The sequence below is a fragment of the Cupressus sempervirens genome, chromosome 2 (assembly GCF_028749045.1).
Source record: "Cupressus sempervirens isolate cs-2001-9-10 chromosome 2, ASM2874904v1, whole genome shotgun sequence".
Classification (NCBI taxonomy): Eukaryota; Viridiplantae; Streptophyta; class Pinopsida; order Cupressales; family Cupressaceae; genus Cupressus; species Cupressus sempervirens.
In genome coordinates this window covers 624,494,177-624,512,609 of record NC_143119.1, presented here as the reverse complement: position 1 = coordinate 624,512,609, position 18,433 = coordinate 624,494,177, and the positions used below count along the sequence as shown (strand labels likewise).

The 18,433-nt window shown below is 40.1% G+C and overlaps 1 protein-coding gene across 1 annotated transcript in view; it reads left to right on the top strand.

Moving 5' to 3' along the window:
• The window catches only part of LOC149574925 (NAD(P)-binding Rossmann-fold superfamily protein), a 230,827-nt gene that overhangs the window by 134,046 nt on the left and 78,348 nt on the right, over positions 1 to 18,433 (top strand). The window contains exons 7-8 of the mRNA XM_089814774.1: positions 680 to 814; positions 1,335 to 1,550. Of these exons, the coding sequence (XP_089670900.1) occupies positions 680 to 814; positions 1,335 to 1,550 (351 nt within the window). The remainder of the gene's footprint in view (positions 1 to 679; positions 815 to 1,334; positions 1,551 to 18,433) is intronic.

Below are 18,433 nucleotides of genomic sequence, written 5' to 3'. Positions count from 1 at the left end.
TTGTAATCATGGTATTCGAATTGTAAGCATTGAGTGCATATTGCATATATGAATAAAGTATTTGTTCTATGTTGTATCGTGCTATACTACATGCGTTAAGCATCTTTACCCTGTACGGTAAACAATAGTCTCTGTGAGCTTGCAAAACCCTCTTTCTTTTGTTTCATAGGCAGTCAATTTATATAAGACAGTGCATGCACTTATGCAATTCTTGGCTTAATCCTTTGTTATGGCAATTTTGAATGATTTTTAGGGGTTTTGAAATAATTGGTGGATGTAGAAATCTTTAATAAAATTCAGTGAATCTGGTGGTGTACCTTTGGCTCTACTTTTGAAGTTTATGCTTGGTATTTGAGATCCTTTACATCAACTGCAAGTTCAAAATTTTGTTAATTGTTGCACAAATTTGGTATTCCTTTTCTCTGACGAAAATTTAAAATAAGTTGAACTAAAGTACTCTCTTCATCGAATTTCCACTAAAATGCCCCTTCCTCAGAACACTCTGGAAGGGTTTCAAAATTATAAGGCATTCGTAAATTGCAATTAACTACCTCTATGTCTTTGTAAACAAACTCATTATAAATTCATGGGCTTCAATTAATTATTGTTCCTAGTTAGATTCCCTGTATGTAGTTGTTTCAGCATCTTTCTATTCTTACTGAACTAAATCCTTTATTAGGTGAGACATCGATTGAGACGGGAACATGGAATTGATGGGGGCATAAGTGTGGTCTTTTCTTTGGAGAAACCTAAAGTTAAGTTGCTTCCCTTCAAAGGACCAAATGGAGAAGAAGAGAATCCATCAGAATATCAGGTACCTACGTTTACAAAATTTTAAAGATTTTCTGTGTTGCCTAAATAATTATCCTTGTCTGTAACCTGTATATTATATTCTAGATCATGTTGGAGTCTTTTTGAAATATCTTTTTCTTGTTTTGTAATGGAAAGGCAATGATTTATTATTTTTTGTTTCTAGTATAAATATTTAAAGTTAAAATTGGATTTATTCTGCAAGCAAAAATTTAAAAATATTGTATTTTGTTATAGATTTTTACTTTTGGCTTTTGAAGTTGTTTTAGCACTGCTGATTACTGTTCTAATGTGCTGTCCACCTAGTTTGGTTATTTATGACTGTTGATATATTGCTTTCTTTATTTCTTGCTTACATTCTTACAGACCATTATTTATTGCACTATTTATGGATAAGATTTTTATTATTTAGTTGCGCATATAAGTGACAAATATTTCCTGTACTTATAAATACTGGAGTGTGAAAACTTGTCACATCTATAAGGCATTGATTTTTTGACGTGTGATTGGGATCCTGACATCAGATTGTACCAGGTTTCAGAGTTCGTATCATACCAGTCTTGGGAACTATTCCTGCTATTTTTGGCCAAGTCATGGCTTCTCATGTGTTAACACAGCTTGCTGGCTTTTACATTCAAACTGAGCCTGTTGTGAGCTTTGATGTGGACCATTATTGCTTGCTTCATCAACGCTTAATTGAACGGGAAGAAATTTTATATGGTACAGCCATGCAGGTTGAGGTATGTTCATAATTTAGTGTCTTGAATCAAGAGAATCTGCAGTATTATTACTTTACTGTTGTGGACGTATAGTTGCAAATTTCTGAGAGATAGATTGTGGTTGAGTGTAAATTTGTTCAATGCATGAGAAGGTGTAATCGTGGACATGCTTGCCTTTAAGAAGAAAATAGGAAAAGTTGAAATGAACATTTTATGTAGACAGTAGATTGTGGTTGTGTATCACCTGTCATCAAGCAAATCTAACAATATGCTGTGGCCAATTTGTTATGCGAATCTTAAATACATTCAGATTAATGTTGGCATACTAAGCGGGGAGAGGATTCCAATAACTCAATTCAAAATGTTGTATAAGCTTTTGATGAAGGGACAGCTTATGCAATAGAACATAAGAATAGGATGCCAGTTGATTCACAGACAAGATTTCTTAGTGTAAATGAGAGTTTACTAACAGTGATTTCTTACATAATGAAGCATCATTATGAATTTTATCCACAGCATATTCTGCATTTATTTCCAGGGACAATCTTATTCTAGGAAAGACGATAGAGTGTGCTAAGCAGATGTATGCCGATTTACAACTGAACTAGACAAGTTTATGGATTACCTGATCCATAACATCCCTACTGTGCAGAAAATACAGAGTGCAACAGGTTGCTTGTAAGCAAGCAAATATTTCAAACTGCAAGTGAATCAAACTTTATATTTTTTTATATTAAATATTGTTTATCTAAACAAGAGTGCATTATGAGGACTGGCAAGTTCAATTGCATTGACAAGGATCACCTCGCAAAACATAGTAGGATGAGGTACTCATATGTACAACCGATACGCACTAGCACTTGCACCAAAAAGTGTTGGAATGATTATGCCAATAGTAAGATATATCTTTACTAATACATTGGAGATTAATTTGCTTTATCCAGATTACCTGTGTAAAATTTATTGCAGTAGCAACATATTCTGCTTCTGCTGTCAATTAAGATACACAGTTTTGTTTCTTACCTGTCCATGGAACACGTCTTTCTCCTATAGATCAGAAAAGAGTGCTAATAATGTATAGCATGACATAGCAAACATAAATCAATAGTTGAGCTCCTCCTCATAAGTCTCTTGGGATCCTTCCTTGTACTGTGTCTCATTGATATATATTTACTTTATCATGTTTAGGGTTATCAGCTAAATAGGATTAGGCTTAGTGTTAAGGTGAAGATTAAGGTTAGAGTTACGAATTTAAAGTCAAAATTAGGGCTGAAATTAGGGTTTGTTATGATTAAGCTTAGTTTTTGATTAAGATTGAATGATGGTTAGCGTTAGGTTTAAGATTAGAATTAAGTTTGAGGGTTGGGATGCTTTGGCATTTTTAATTCATGTCTAAGGGGCAGTTGTAACTACATCTACTAAAATTCCTCTGTCATGCCCATACCCTTATCCAAATCTCCTATTTTGACACGAGCAAGAAAGATGTTGTCAAAGGTTGTGGAATTTGCCTTTATGCCTGATAATTGCATTTACCTGAAAGTTTATAAAGTCTTCTTCTCATCGAATCTGTTTTATGCATATTGTTTGAACGTTGCAGTCCATGAGAACACGTTTCTTTGAGCTACCATGTCAAACAATTTGGATGCCTTGTTTATGCTTCCACATTTCACATACATGTCTACCAAGGTTGTCGCAACTACATTTGACAACATTTATCTCTCCTTTATGATTTGATCAATACGCATACCCTATTCCAAACCTCCCATTTTGGCACAAGCAAGGAGGATGCTTGTAATGTTTTTGGAGTCTCCCTTTACTTCTAGTGATAGCATTTGGCATCTGCAACTGGAACAATTGACAAAAACCTTTTATCCTTTATATTCTAGTGGATGACAATCCGTTGGATCAAGGCCCCATTTTAGTATAGGCAAGGAGAACATTGGTAAAGGTTATGGAGTCTACCTAAATATGTGATTATTTGTAATGACCCCTAATAGGGTCCTACTTAATTTTCTCTCAAATTCCCAACTAAGGTTTAGATTATGTTTATTTCATTCTAAGAGAATTCCAACTCTTTATTATCATAATATGTAGCAATAATAATTGACGTATAATACATACTTAAGCCTTAAATCCTTACTCTTTTCCTAATAAAAAACCCTAATAAAAAGCCCTTGTGAGAACACTATAAAAGAAATGGAAGAGCTTCTTTTAAGTATGCTTGGAAATATCAAAGAAATTGGAAAATTTTCTGGAGATTATGTCTCAATAGTTTGAAGGACGAAATCCCTTCAAGCTGGAAATCTTGACGCCATTGAAAGATATGTTCTTGAGATTCAACATGGTAGCAGTTCGAAAAAGCAGATACGAAAAAGCAGCCCAAAAAAGCAAAATCGAAAAAGCAGGCTGAAAAAGCAATCCGTAAAAGTAGTTCAAAAAGCGGATCCGAAAAAGCAGTCGAAAAAGCAAATTGGAAAAGCAAAGCAGAAGGGGCAGCATTGAAGGAAATTATTACAGCCATCTACAACCAGGTTCCTTTGTTAGTATTGTTTTTTAGGGTGTTATAAGTTTCAGTTGTAAGTGTGCATTATACCAGCATTATCATTTTGTAATCCATGTAAATGCCAAAAGTCTTGGCCATATTTCATGAGCATTGTATTAGAAATTTCATTGCAAATTAAGAAGATAATAGTTGCTGGTGTCATTTAAGCAATTCAATATCATTATTTATCAGCTAGTTAGCTTGTACACCAACTATTTGTAAAAATGTCAGTTGGCTGTAAGTGTTCATTTCTCATGCTTAGATCATATATATGCACTGAATATTGTCAAAATTAGTAGCACACTCATGTTAGGCCATTGTGTAGTCCATTTGGAGTCTTTTAGCACAAGATTTTCATTGATGCAAATTGAAAAAGAGTCATTTAAAGCCAGCTGAAATACTATACCAGTCATACGTCCCTTGCATGTGAATTGTTTGATGAAATTCTTTGAGCTTTCATCAGCATTTTTTGAGAGCAGATTTGAGGAGGGTCATTACAGTGGTATTAGAGCCATTTCTTGCTAGCCTGATTGGGTTATTTCAGATTGAATTCAATTATCAGTATGGCTTTAACAGGAGACAAGGATTTGGAAGAAAGAATGCACAATGTAAAGAAGAAATTAGATTGTCCATTTCAGCGAACAGAGGACCTTCTAAGAACTTTGTAGGAGTTGGAAACTTATTTAGGCAAGTTTGATCAGTCAAGACCCGATGCTATGCAAACAACGTTATCTCCAACATTTGGTTCGTTGGCTAAGCCCCGATTATTGAGACATCATGATGAGGTAATAAGACTTATGGCTCTCTCTTGCATTAGTGAAATCATGAGGATAATAGCTGGCCTTGATTCTTATGACGATCAGATTATGAAAGAGGTACTTCATGCCATGGTAAAAAGCTTTGAAAAGTTGGACAACATTCGGGACCCTTATTTGACAAAGAGGGCAAGATTACTTGAAGTATTTGCATGGTGTAGATTTGAAAATATTATGCTGGCAATTGGTTGTATTAGTGACATTCGCAGGATGTTTAATACATTTTGGAATATTATGGACGAGTTTCATCCCAACAGACTATTGGCATCAATGCACACCATCATGTTCACAATCTTGTTTGAGGGGGAGGATGAAATTTCTAAACTTTTGGAAAAAGACTTATGGTATGTTTGGACAAAAGAGAGGAATTTGTCACCTATGGCACGTACGTGGTTAAAGAGCCTAATTGATAGGCCTAAGGATTGTACCTTCCCTATGACAAGTAGAAACTTGTATGAGGAGTTTAACAGACATGCGGATTCGATACAGGGAGACATTAGCACATTTTCAGGTAATGGTTTATCTGCATCATCTTCATAGGCAGAAGGGGTTACGGATGTTGTGCAGGTTGAGCCAGTTGCATTAGAAGGTGATATCACAAGCACACCGGATTGCGTAATTTACACTGATATTGATTATAGTACAATTGGGTTGGATGAAGTTACAGCAGTTGAGGATACTGTCATGTTTGAGGATAGTACAGTTGATCAAAAAGTGAGCATTCAGGACTTTGCAGAAAATGAGTATCAGGCACAGTTGGATGCTTCTTCACATGAGATAGAGGCTAGTAGCTCTTCACTTGGTTTGGCAAGCCAGCTGAAGACAAGGGACAAGGATATTGTCGCGGCTTTATCTCATCATGATAGGGTGCATGGATTGATTGAAAATCACATTTGGATGATTCAACTGCAGGAGAGACAAAAAGGAGTCACAACAGGTTCTTGTGTTGACTTACAGGCGATTAGGGAAGGAATGGGAACGATGAAGTTGAGTTATTTACATCTTTTATCAGATCGTGACCATCTTCTTAGCTTTGTTGGAGACTATTTAGATGCCTTGAGGAGGAAGGAGGAGGAAGTTGACAGCTTTCTCGTGAGCTTGAGGACACTCGAGCTTCTTTGGTGAATACTCCATTGGCATTACAGGACTGGGAGAGACATGGGGATAAGCATGGCATGGAGTTGAGTTTAGTTTCATCTTGCACTCCTGATACTCAGCTTTTTGCAGCACGTAAATCATATGGGGTCGTTGATAATGTTGTGGGTTCATCTTGCATTCACATCTAGGATACAAGGACAATGTTAGACAGGTATGTGGAGTTAGTTGGTATTGGTCAAATTACTTAGGTGAGGAGTTTGCTTGAGTTACCAACTGATTCTAGTTTACGGATATGGACTCGAGATTGTTATATTAGCGTTTGGGATTCAGTTGACTAGAGATCTTTAACACTTTTTGGTAGCAGTGATTGTTTGGGTGCTATCATGGATTTGATTAGCAGATTGCACGGTGTTGTCTTTTCTTGTGCCAGCAGCTTGTCCGATGTTAGTATTAGTTTTTATACACCGGTGATGGGCTTTGTTCATATATCCAATCGACCATTCTTGTTGGAATGTGTTGATGATCTTTCATATTTGGCAGTATGTACAGATGAGTCCCAGGATCATATTGGCATTGATGACATCCAGGAGGATGCAGTGGGCAGTTTTGAAGACTTAGTTTCCTTGACAGTTTCTTTTGGTACAGAGGAGTTGGACAGTAGTGCTACAGACTTTGATACTTCGTATGTTGATATGAGCTTTGGAGTTGATTCGCAGGATATGGATGGTAATACTCTAGAGACCAGTGACTTTGAGGATACTCCTTTAGACAGTGCGCCAGAGGATGTTTGTAGGAGACAGTCTAGCCAGTGCCATCATGTGTCTAGTCAGTTGAGAGTTAGTGAGCGAGACATTGCTATCGCTTGCCAGCATTTCGACGCTGCTCGTCAGTTGTTAGCAGTTTATGGATGGGGTTCTCCTACTAGTGATGAGCGGGGAGGCAGTTATCTTTCCTTGACAGAGATCCACTTTTTATGGGAGGCTATTCAGATTCTGGGACAGAATTATATGCAGTTGGTAGCCGACAGAGATTATCTTATGGAGTGGGGGAGTACAGCATACAAAGCATTATTGGCCAAGGAAGATGAGGTGAGTGAGCTTACTCAGCAGCTCGAGGTGACTTCTGAGATTCTTGAGAGTACACAGTTGGCTTTTGAGGAGTCACAGTTTCATTTGGCTAAGGTGACCATGGAGTTAGAGCGACTGCAGTCTTTACCAGATTCTGTACAGTCACAAGTTGTGGTGTCTGGTGATCCGCGGATATCCATGGTCGAGGTTGATAGAGGTAGTGGAGATGAGAATATATCTGTCCACAACACTAGTATTGGCATATTTGGTCCGTTTCCACTAGAGGCAGGTTCAACTGAGTTGGGCGCTGCAGCTGAGCATTGTGATATGTTTGACTTGGAGGGCACAAAGACTAGTGATGTTGTTGTTGATTCTGCACTCTTGGCTATATCATCCTCTGACTTAGCTGATGATCAGTCACAGTTGGTTGTATCGCGTTTGCAGGATGAGTCTTTGACTGGGATTGGTTCTTTTTATCGGCATTATACTGTAGGATATGTTCATCGGTTTGCTTTTGATCCATGTGTTGAGGAGTTGATGGCAGACAGGTTTGGTCTGGGCTCTTGTTTTTGCTATCTACCGTGTAATGACTATTCACTATCAGCAGTGCATGGGTGTTATGGTTATGAGACAGTGACCGGTGATCTGCAGAGTTGTGATAATTGCAGTAGGTGTGCAGTGTGTGGATTCTCTGTATTTGGTGTAGTTTCATGCGGGAGTATTCATCGTTGTTGCAGAATTGTATTGTACATTCCACATAGGCTAGTGGGATGTGTTGATGGTATTTACTATGTTGGCAGTTTGGGTTATCTACTCTACTTGGGTTTTGATATTTCGAGAGCTTGTTTCTCATGGGTTCTTGGCTTTGGAGTTTGGGTGAGTTGTATTCGCCAATTTGATTATGGATTCCTCTTGGTTAATTTTCAGAGGTTGTTGCAGGAGCCTATGTTGACTGACAACAGTATAGTTCATGACTACATTTGGGATCTAGGTGGATTGATTGGGTTGTTGTTCGACCATTGCTTGGGGACAAGCAATTTTGGGAAGGGCGGACTGTAATGTCCCCTTTTTAGCATTCATATCATGATGTTGTCGTTAGCCTATTTCCCCACGGTCCCGTAGGCTAACTAGGACATTAAGGGGACTTAGAGGCCATTTGGCCTAGATAGTTTCAGTTGCAGGTCTTTTTGAGGGGTTTTGAGGCAACTTTGGGCATACTTACTATTTATAGTAAGTCATCTTGGGCATGGGCGGACATCCAGTGGCAACGGTATGTCGATGGTAATTGTTTAAAATCGACAAGAAGACTTGTTTATCACTAATAAGATTTGTTATGCATTGATAAAGCTATTTTATAAAGTTAAATTTAAATATTTAACTTTATTAATGCATAGACTATAGTTTGTGGGAAATATTTAAATTAAAAGAGTCTCCTTTATTTTATAAGACATTGGAGACATAAGTTACATAAAGGGAGTTATGTTTTATCCCACATTGAGAAAACAAAGGATGGAGCCCTTGTGAGAACACTATAAAAGAAATGGAAGAGCTTCTTTTAAGTATGTTTGGAAATATCAAAGAAATTGGAAAATTTTCTGGAGATTATGTCTCAATAGTTTGAAGGACGAAATCCCTTCAAGCTGGAAATCTTGACGCCATTGAAAGATATGGTCTTGAGATTCAACATGGTAGCAGTCCGAAAAAGCAGATACAAAAAAGCAGTCCGAAAAAGCAAAACCGAAAAAGCAGGCTGAAAAAGCAATCCGTAAAAGCAATTCAAAAAGCGGATCCGAAAAAGCAATCAAAAAAGCAAATCGGAAAAGAAAAGCAAAAGGGACAGCATTGAAGGAAATTATTACAACCATCTACAACCAGGTTCCTTTGTTAGTATTGTTTTTTAGGGTGTTATAAGTTTCAGCTGTAAGTGTGCATTATACCAGCATTATCATTTTGTAATCCATGTAAATGCCAAAAGTCTTGGCCATATTTCATGAGCATTGTATTAGAAATTTCATTGCAAATTAAGAAGATAATAGTTGCTGCTGTCATTTAAGCAATTCAATATCATTATTTATCAGCTAGTTAGTTTGCACACCAACTATTTGTAAAAATGCCAGTTGGCTGTAGGTGTTCATTTCTCATGCTTAGATCATATATATGCACTGAATATTGTCAAAATTAATAGCACACTCATGTTAGGCCATTCTGTAGTGCATTTGGAGTCTTCTAGCACAAGATTCTCATTGATGCAAATTGAAAAAGAGTCATTTAAAGCCAGCTGAAATACTATATCAGTCATACGTCCCTTGCATGTGAATTGTTTGATGAAATTCCTTGAGCTTTCATCAGCATTTTTTGAGAGCAGATTTGAGGAGGGTCATTACAAGTCTATTCCCAATAGATGCTCTTGATAAAAAAGAGAGGTCATTACCCATTTCACAATGTCCTCTTCATCCTCCAACTGCAAACCCCACATCAACACTATGAAAACTATATCTATATTGAGCTTCCACCTCTAGTGAATTTGAAACTTACTTCCCAACACCTTGAGGACCGCTTCCACCATTCTCCTCGTTTTAATCAAGAGGCTCATCATTCTCCTCTTTGAAACAGGCTCTAGGAGAGCTTTTTGCTGCAACTTAGTCGTTATAAAGAAATTGGTGTCTATTTCCTCTCACCACCGAACTTCTTATGAAACTTATATGGAAAGAACTGATCCATAAATAGAAAGAGGAGTCACAAAATGATTGTGTCCTTTGCTTGTAACTTAAGTGACATGAGATGTAAATTCACCTACATCCTTCGTGCGGTGAAAGACATTCCTCACTCTATCACCCTCGAGAGGGTTGCAAGGAGCTGCCGCCACTGCTAAAAATGATCTATGCAAGCATGAAAAGATTGCCTCTAATTGATACTGCCACCTAAACTAGTGATGATGTCATATTGTCAAGTCAACTACCCTTTCAATAACACAACTACACCACCTTACCAAAAAAGCTGTCATATCTCAACTTATAATAAAACTGCAAGGACCGTTGGTCATAAAATCTTCAAATTCCAATTCACCTTCCTGCTCGAAAGAAAGTGCCCATTTGGAGAGTTTATCCACCTCAATGTTACCTTCCTCATAGATATGCAAAATTTTAAAGTTGTCTAGATGGGAAAGGAATTCCTTAACAACAAAAACCATAGGTTGCAAATGGCAAGCATAGATTTTTCATTTTCAATAGCATTAGTAATGATCATAGCTCCCCAACCCCCCCTCTCCCCACCCTCCCAAAATGAATATTCGAAAGGCCTAGCACTCTACCAACTCTGAGCGCTGTCAAGGCCACCATTCCTTCAGCTGCATTAATTGATCCATTAGGTAGTCGCATAGCCCCTAGGACCAAAGGATACCCCTTGTGATCTTTGTAGATGAATCCTATACCAACTTGCCACCATTCCTCACCGAAGCCCATTAAAATTAGCTTTAACCCATCATGGGGAAGGATTAAGCCACTTCACCTTAGATCTGCCCAACTTCTTCATACCAGTAACCTCAAATTGGCTAATCCTATGCTTCAAGCTTGGGCATGCTGATTGCCAAAGTCTGTCTTCATTGGAAAAAGGCACATCGGTTGGAGTGTCCATAGTAGCGACATCAACAGTTTCTTCAATCGCATGATCAATCTTTAAGAGAATCCTTTAAAGATTCTTCCTTATCTTGGAAGATGCGTCTGTTTTGTTCTTTCCAGAGCTCCCATATGATGATTGAAGGGCAAATTCTCCAAATGCAAGAAAACACTGAGCTGGGCACTTTGTGTTTCAAGCAGAAGAAAACACCTTTCAAGGTTCTTGGCAATGGATCATGCCATCCCAGTTTCCCTTGAACCATAGCCCATGCAGCCAAGGCCACTTTACAGTTGAGTAACAGGTGATTAGCATCCTCACACTCTTTGCACATACTGCACCTTGAAGGACCATGAGCACCAAATCTTTGTTGCCCATAATCAGTGGTGATATATTATAGCTTCGGTTAGATACAAGAATTACCATGCCTTGAATTCACGCATGCAACTATCAAAACTATTAATATCAAACTAAGTATGCAGAAATGTGTACTTTCAGTTTATATTTTCTCCTGATTATTGAGTAATGGTATCCTGCACAATATTGACCAGGAAATGATTGAATGCATTTCATTAAGACATAATAGAATTAAGCAAGATAGTCTATCCATGTCTATACTGATTGACGATTTGTCTTGATCAGGTTTTGGATAACTGATTTAGTTTGTATTATGTTAGCTACTGTTTACACCAACAGTCATGTCATGAGCAGACATGAGAAATGTCTATCAAAACTATTAATATCAAACTAAGTATGCAGAAAAGTGTGCTTTCAGTTTATATTTTCTCCTGATGATTGAGTAATGGTATCCTGCATAATATCAACCAGGAAATGATTGAATGCATTTCATTGAGACTTAATAGAACTAAGCAAGATAGTCTATCCATGTCTATACTGATTGGCAATTTGTCTTGATCAGGTTTTGGTTAACTGATTTAGTTTGTATTATGTTAACTACTGTTTACACCAACGGTCATGTCATGAGCAGACATGAGAAATGCCTATCAAAACTATTAATATCAAACTAAATATGCAGATATGTGTACTTTCAGTTTATGTTTTCTCCTGATGATCGAGTAATGGTATCCTGCATAATATCGACCAGGAAATGATTGAATGCATTTCATTAAGACATAATAGAATTAAGCAAGATAGTCTATCCATGTCTATACTGATTGGCGATTTTTTTGATCAGGTTTTGGTTAACTGATTTAGTTTGTAGTATGTTAACTACTGTTTATACCAACAGTCATGTCATGAGCAGACATGATAAATGTCCTCTTATGACATTACTTATTGGTTTTGTGCCTTTTGGATCAATAGTTATATCTAATCTCTCAAACCAATAGATATATTGAGATCAATAAATATATTCTGTCATACAGATCGGTGACTTAAGACTTCAAAGCAAAACTAATATCCAGTTTTGACGCACAGTCTTCATTGCAGTTGCAATTCTGATCCATTCTAGAATAATCTGATCTTTATCTGCAAGTCAGATAAGAATTAGTAATTCTCCAAACTGAAAACTGCGAAAACTACACCAGTCTGATCATAATTTTAATATACATTTATATGGTATTAGAGCCAGTTTAAGGAAGATCAAAACTTAAACTTGAGAAATCAGATTACTCACCTTGACATTTGCAGTTACATTTGATCCTTCAAAATGTCAAACATGATCAGATTTGAGGATCGCCTTGAGGGTGGAAACAATTTCACCTCTTGGAAATTAAAGATAACAATGATATTAAAAGAAAATAAGTTAGACCAACTTGTGAAAAAGAAGAATACAAAACCTGAAAATGAACCAGAAAATTCTAAATGGATTGAGGATAATGAAAAGGGCATAAAACTAATAGTATATGTAGTTTGGGATCACATAGTACCTATATTGGTAAAATAGGAGACTGCGTACTTTATGTTCAAATCACTTGAGAGCACATTGAAATAAATAACACTGGCAGAACTCTTGCGCTAAAAAGGCAACTGAATCACATAAGCATGAACAAAGGAGAATCAATCAATGCATTCTTCATGAGAATAACTGAGCTAAGGGATCAGCTGTCAACTGTTGGATACAAACTTGATAGAAAAAAGTTATCCCTAATAGATGTTAGCCGACTGGATGGCTCTGGCAGTGTTTTTGTAGCCGACGGTCCGGCGGTAAATAGTTTGTAGCGGATAGAATAATGGTGGCCGACGGACTCCTTCGAGAAAGTTCGGTGGTAGTATTTATATTCCGTCCGGGATCATTGTAAATCATCATTCATCTACTATTGCGAATATTATTCTGCTATTCTGCTATTATTATCTGTATGTGTTGATTTCTTTACCTGTACGGTAAACATTTGGCGTCGTTGCCTTATGAATCTGGAAGGTGGGAGGAATGAAGATTAATGCCAAATCAGCTTAACAAGGATCGAAATAAGGCGAAGGGAAAAGATGGAATCCGTATTACGCAAGAGAATTTAATTCTAGCACAGCAAGCCGAACGCTGACGAAGATTTCAGAGGATTGCCGACGGAAACCGAAGTGCGGAGGAATTGTTGGAGGAGACTCGGTAGCGGGTGGAATTGGTGGAAGAAGCACGGGAGGAGTTCTTGAATTTGTGTTCGTCGAGGGAAGAAAATTCAGATGGGAGAGCATCAACTCGCACGGCTCACAGTGCCAATGGAGCACGAGCGTGGAGTGACCTCTTCGTCCAGGATAGACTTCCGCGGGAAACAATTTCGGAGGATCCTTCGTCTTCACCAAGGTTTGCAGCTGTCGACACCTCCGGTGTGGGAGACCAGTCCGCCGGTGTGGGAGTACAGACTGTCGGTGTGGGAGTTCAGATTGCCGGTGTGGGAGTGCCGACCAGTGTAGGAGTGCAGACCTCCAGAGTTATGGCGGGACCCAAAGAAAAGCTGCCGAAATTTGAAGGCGATGGTACAGTCGACCCCCTCTGACATTGTAAGACATGTGAGACGATCTGGCAGGCAAATGGAATCACAGATGCTGACGAATGGGCCAGGCAATTTTCGGCAACCCTACGGGGTGTCGCGATTGATTGGTTTTCGGATATGGATCTGCAGAAGCTGGATACACGGGATAACATTAAAAAGGAGTTCTTGGCGGAATTTAAACTCTTGCGGGATGATAATGAAATTGTAGCGGAAATTTTCAATACCAAGCAAGGGAAGCACAAAACTGTTCGTGTCTACGCCAGGAGATTGAAAGACTTAATAAACAAAATGGAAAGCAAGCCAGCGGATGGATTGCAGAAAAGGTGGTTTGTGGACGGCCTACGCTTGAAATTGCGGAGGAAAATGAAAATTGTGCCACCGTCATCATATGCCGATGCTTACAACAGAGCACTCGACCTTGAAAGTGCGCAGAAGACAAAGAAGAAGAAAACCAACTCCTCTGACTCTGATGATGATGAATCTGCTGAGGATGATAGCAGCGACGACGAAGGTAGTAACAAAAAGGTTCGTGCCTTACAGAAGGATATGGTTCGAATGATGGAGTTTAAAAATATGCAAAAAGAGCCAAAAGGTAATGAATTGTGGTGCACGGAATGTAAGACCGACGGTCATACTAAAGGATCGTGTCCGAAGAACCAATTCTGTGACATTTGTCAGATCATGGGACATTCGACAAAGGACTGCCCCTTTAACATGAAAACAAGAGGATCTTCGTAGGTGCTTCTCACATAGGAGGCCTCCCCGTCAGGTAGTAATGGAAACACGAATGCCGTCGGTGCTACATCTGGAGGCTATAGGAATAATCGGCGTGGACAAAATAACAACAATAATAATACCAGAAGCCGGATTCAGTATGATGCAAGCGGACGACCAATTATTCAGTGCAGAGCATGTAACTTGTGGGGACATTTTGCGCGGGAATGTCCAACAGCAAATACACCTCAACTATTGTGCCAATGGTGCGGACCCGGCGATCACGATGACTCTAAATGTCCAAAATCCGGAGTGAACTTGATCACTGTTGAAGCCAAGGAGGAAGAAGTTCTGGCAATTACGCGGCAACAAGCAAAAGAATATCCGGACCCCGCCAAAGAAAAGGAGAAATTTGCGGCAGCACGGGCGGAGGTTGGAAAAGTATCTCAAGCAGTAACTCCTCCGGACACCACCGCCACTTCAGTAAGAAATTCCGCAGAACAAAACATAGTACGACAAATTTTGCAAACGGAGGTGCAAGTAAAGGTAAGTGATTTGCTTCTCACCATGCCCCAACTTCATTCTACTCTCTCAAATATGGCAGGGGAATCGAGCCTGCAGAAGGGAAAGTTACCGGGAGAATCGAGTCGACGGAAAGAAAAGGAAGTTGTTGCCGGAGGAGAAGATCAGATGTTGTTGGCGCTGACATCCGGACGACACCCTGCAGTTGTCGAGATGGGGATACTTGGACATGTTCTCACAGACACCATAGTGGACGGAGGGTCCGGCGTAAATGTATTGCTAGAAGAAACTTGGAGGAAACTTGGACAGCTGACATTGTGGCCTCCAAGGTTTCAGCTACTAACCGCCGATCAACATGGAATTAAACCACTAGGTATCCTCATGGCACAGCCGGTAACCATTGGCAACCAGCCGTTCCTCATGGATTTTGTGGTGATTCCATTGAAAAGGAAAGGATATGATGCCATCTTGGGCCGCAGGTGGCTTATCAAAGCAAGAGCTCGACACAATTGGAAGAAGAACATTTTATTCCTGGAAAGTAAAGGCCGCCGATTCGTCATTGATCTGCATATCCAAATGGTAGGGGAAGAGGCTTTGTCATCAGATTCTGACGGAGAGGACGATGAAGGTAGACGACGGATGGAACCGGATCAGGAGGGTGTCCTCCGATTGGACGGAGGAACAACGGATGACGACTTGGATTCCGTCAACGGTCTCTATCACTGGCAAATGGGGGACTATGAATTATTCCACAGCTGTAATGTTCTGTCAATTGAGAACGAATATCCAAAAGAGTTTACTGAAGTAAAGGAGGGGGAGGCACCGTTGGATGTTACACCCGCCCATGCATTCAGTAAAGGTCAGACAATTAAGTACAACGAAGCTCCACTGCAAACAATGAATTTGGGGGACGAGGCAGAGCCGAAGAACATACTAGTCGGAGATAATTGGGATCCAGTACTGAAGGCTGCGGCATTCAAGATATTTAAGGACTACAAGGATGTGTTTGCATGGACATACAAGGACCTCAAAGGAGTACCGCCGGAATTGTGTGTGCACCGCATTCCGCTGGTGGACGGAGCTGTACCTGTACGGAAGCGACCCTACAGGATGAATAAGAACTATGCCGCACGCGTTACGGAGGAAATCAACCGGATGCTAGACGCTGGCATTATCTTCAAAGTACAGACCAGCGAATGGGTGTCACCAATAGTCATTTCCTTAAAGAAGGATACTATTCAGATCCGGATATGCGTTGATTTCAGATGCCTGAATGCAGTAACAATCAAAGATCCTTTTCCAATTCCATTTACAGATAGCATTCTGGAGGAGGTAGTGGGACATGAAATCTACTCTTTTATGAACGGGTTCTCCGGATATAATCAGATCTCTATAGAGGAGGAAGATAAGTTGAAGACGACGTTTGTTGTTGAAGATGGGGTCTACGCGTACAATCGGATGCCTTTTGGGTTGTGTAATGCACCGGCCACATTCCAGCGGATTATACTGCATATCTTTGACAAGATGTCTATGGGAAATTTCAAGGCCTTCTTGGATGATTGGTCAATATTTAGCATAGAAGACGGACACCTAGCAGCACTTGGTGAGTGTATGGAGAGATGTCGCAGGGCCCGACTAGCATTGAACCCCAAGAAGTGTCGATTCATGGTTCCACACGGCAGACTGCTCGGACACATTGTCTGTAAGGAAGGATTAAAAACGGATCCCGACAAGGTGAGAGTCATTCTAGAAATGCAGCCATCTACTAATGTCACGGAGGTAAAATCTTTTCTCGGACATATAGGGTATTATCGGAGATTTATTAAAAATTTTGCCAAGGTGTCCCAGCTGTTAGATAAGCTAACGTGCAAGGAAGAAGCATTTCGATGGGAGAAAGAGCAGGATGAGGCATTTGAAGGCCTAAAGGTACGACTGGCTACGGCACCCATCCTGGCATATCCGGATTGGAATAAAGAATTTCATGTTCATGTGGATGCCTCCAATTATGCGATCGGCGCAACCCTGGCACAGACTAGTAATCACAGATTGGATCATCCAATATACTTTGCCAGCCGATTGCTATCAAAGGCCGAGCAGAACTACAGCACGACTGAAAGAGAAGCTTTGGGAATGGTTTATGCTGTACAAAAATTCTGCCATTATTTGCTTGCTACACCGTTTGTGTTTTATGTTGATCACCAGGCCCTGTTGTACATGATTAACAAACCCGTCATCCAAGGGAGGATCAGCCGATGGTTGCTACTGTTGCAGGAATTTACTTTCAAAATCATTGTCCGGCCAGGAAAGAAACACATCAGTGCCGACCACCTGTCACGGATCAAAACAGGGGAACCAGCGGATGGTGTAAATGACGACTTCCCTGACGCACAGCTGTTTCAGATTGGGGTGCTGCCGGAGTGGTACAGGAATATTGGTGAATACCTCTCAACAGGACAGTTTCCCACTGGGATGTCACCAAATGATAGGCGCAAGTTGATAATCAGGAGTCGTACATTTCAATTAATCAATGGGTTGCTCTACAAAATGGGGCCGGATCATATTCTTCGACGGTGTGTGTTGGAAGAAGAGATACCGCAGGTTTTAAAAGAAGCACATGAGGGTCCCGCAGGAGGACACATGGGGCCTGACACCACTGCACAGAAGATATTGCTCGCAGGACTCTGGTGGCCGATGGTGTACAATGATGCACGGGAATGGGTCGTCGGATGTGACACTTGCCAACGGACTGGGAAGCCGCTGAAGAGAGATTTCATGCCACTTCAACCCTCTCATGCACATGAACTTTTTGAGCGATGGGGACTAGATTTCATTGGACCACTGAGGGTGAGCAAGACTCGACGGTGTCGCTACATCATTGTTTTCAACGGAGTACCTAACCAAGTGGGTGGAGGCCCGTGCGCTACCAGATAACTTGGCCGTCATTACCGCGAAATTTATTTATGAACAGATCATCACAAGGTATGGAATCCCATTACAATTAACAAGTGATAGGGGAGGTCATTTTGTTAATCATGTTATTCGACTGCTCACCACTCAGTTCAAGATTTATCATTCATTGTCGACTCCATACTATCCAAGAGCAAACGGGCAGGCAGAGGCCACCAATAAAATTCTAGTATCCATCATCTACAAATCCTGCGCGGTGGAAGGTGCGGATTGGGAAGAGAACTTACCTGCTGCCCTCTGGCCGTACCGCACGGCATACAAAGTGACGACCAGACACACACCATTCCAGTTAATGTTTGGACAGGAAGCAGTGGTCCCCGCAGAATTCGTGATTCCAAGTCTCCGAATAGCGTTGGAAAACAAACTGGATGATGATGGAAGCCTACAAGAGCGATTGAATAATTTGAATAAACTGGAGGAGAAACGGTTGTTGGCACAGTGGGCAACAGAAGTGGCGCAGAACAGACGGAAACTCTGGCATGATAAGCATCTGAAACGTAGCAAATTTCAGCCGGGACAGTTAGTACTGAAGTATGACGGCCGTAATGAAATCAAGCCGGGCAAATTCAAAGTGCGATGGGTTGGACCATATCAGATCCGAAAAATTGGCGACACTGGG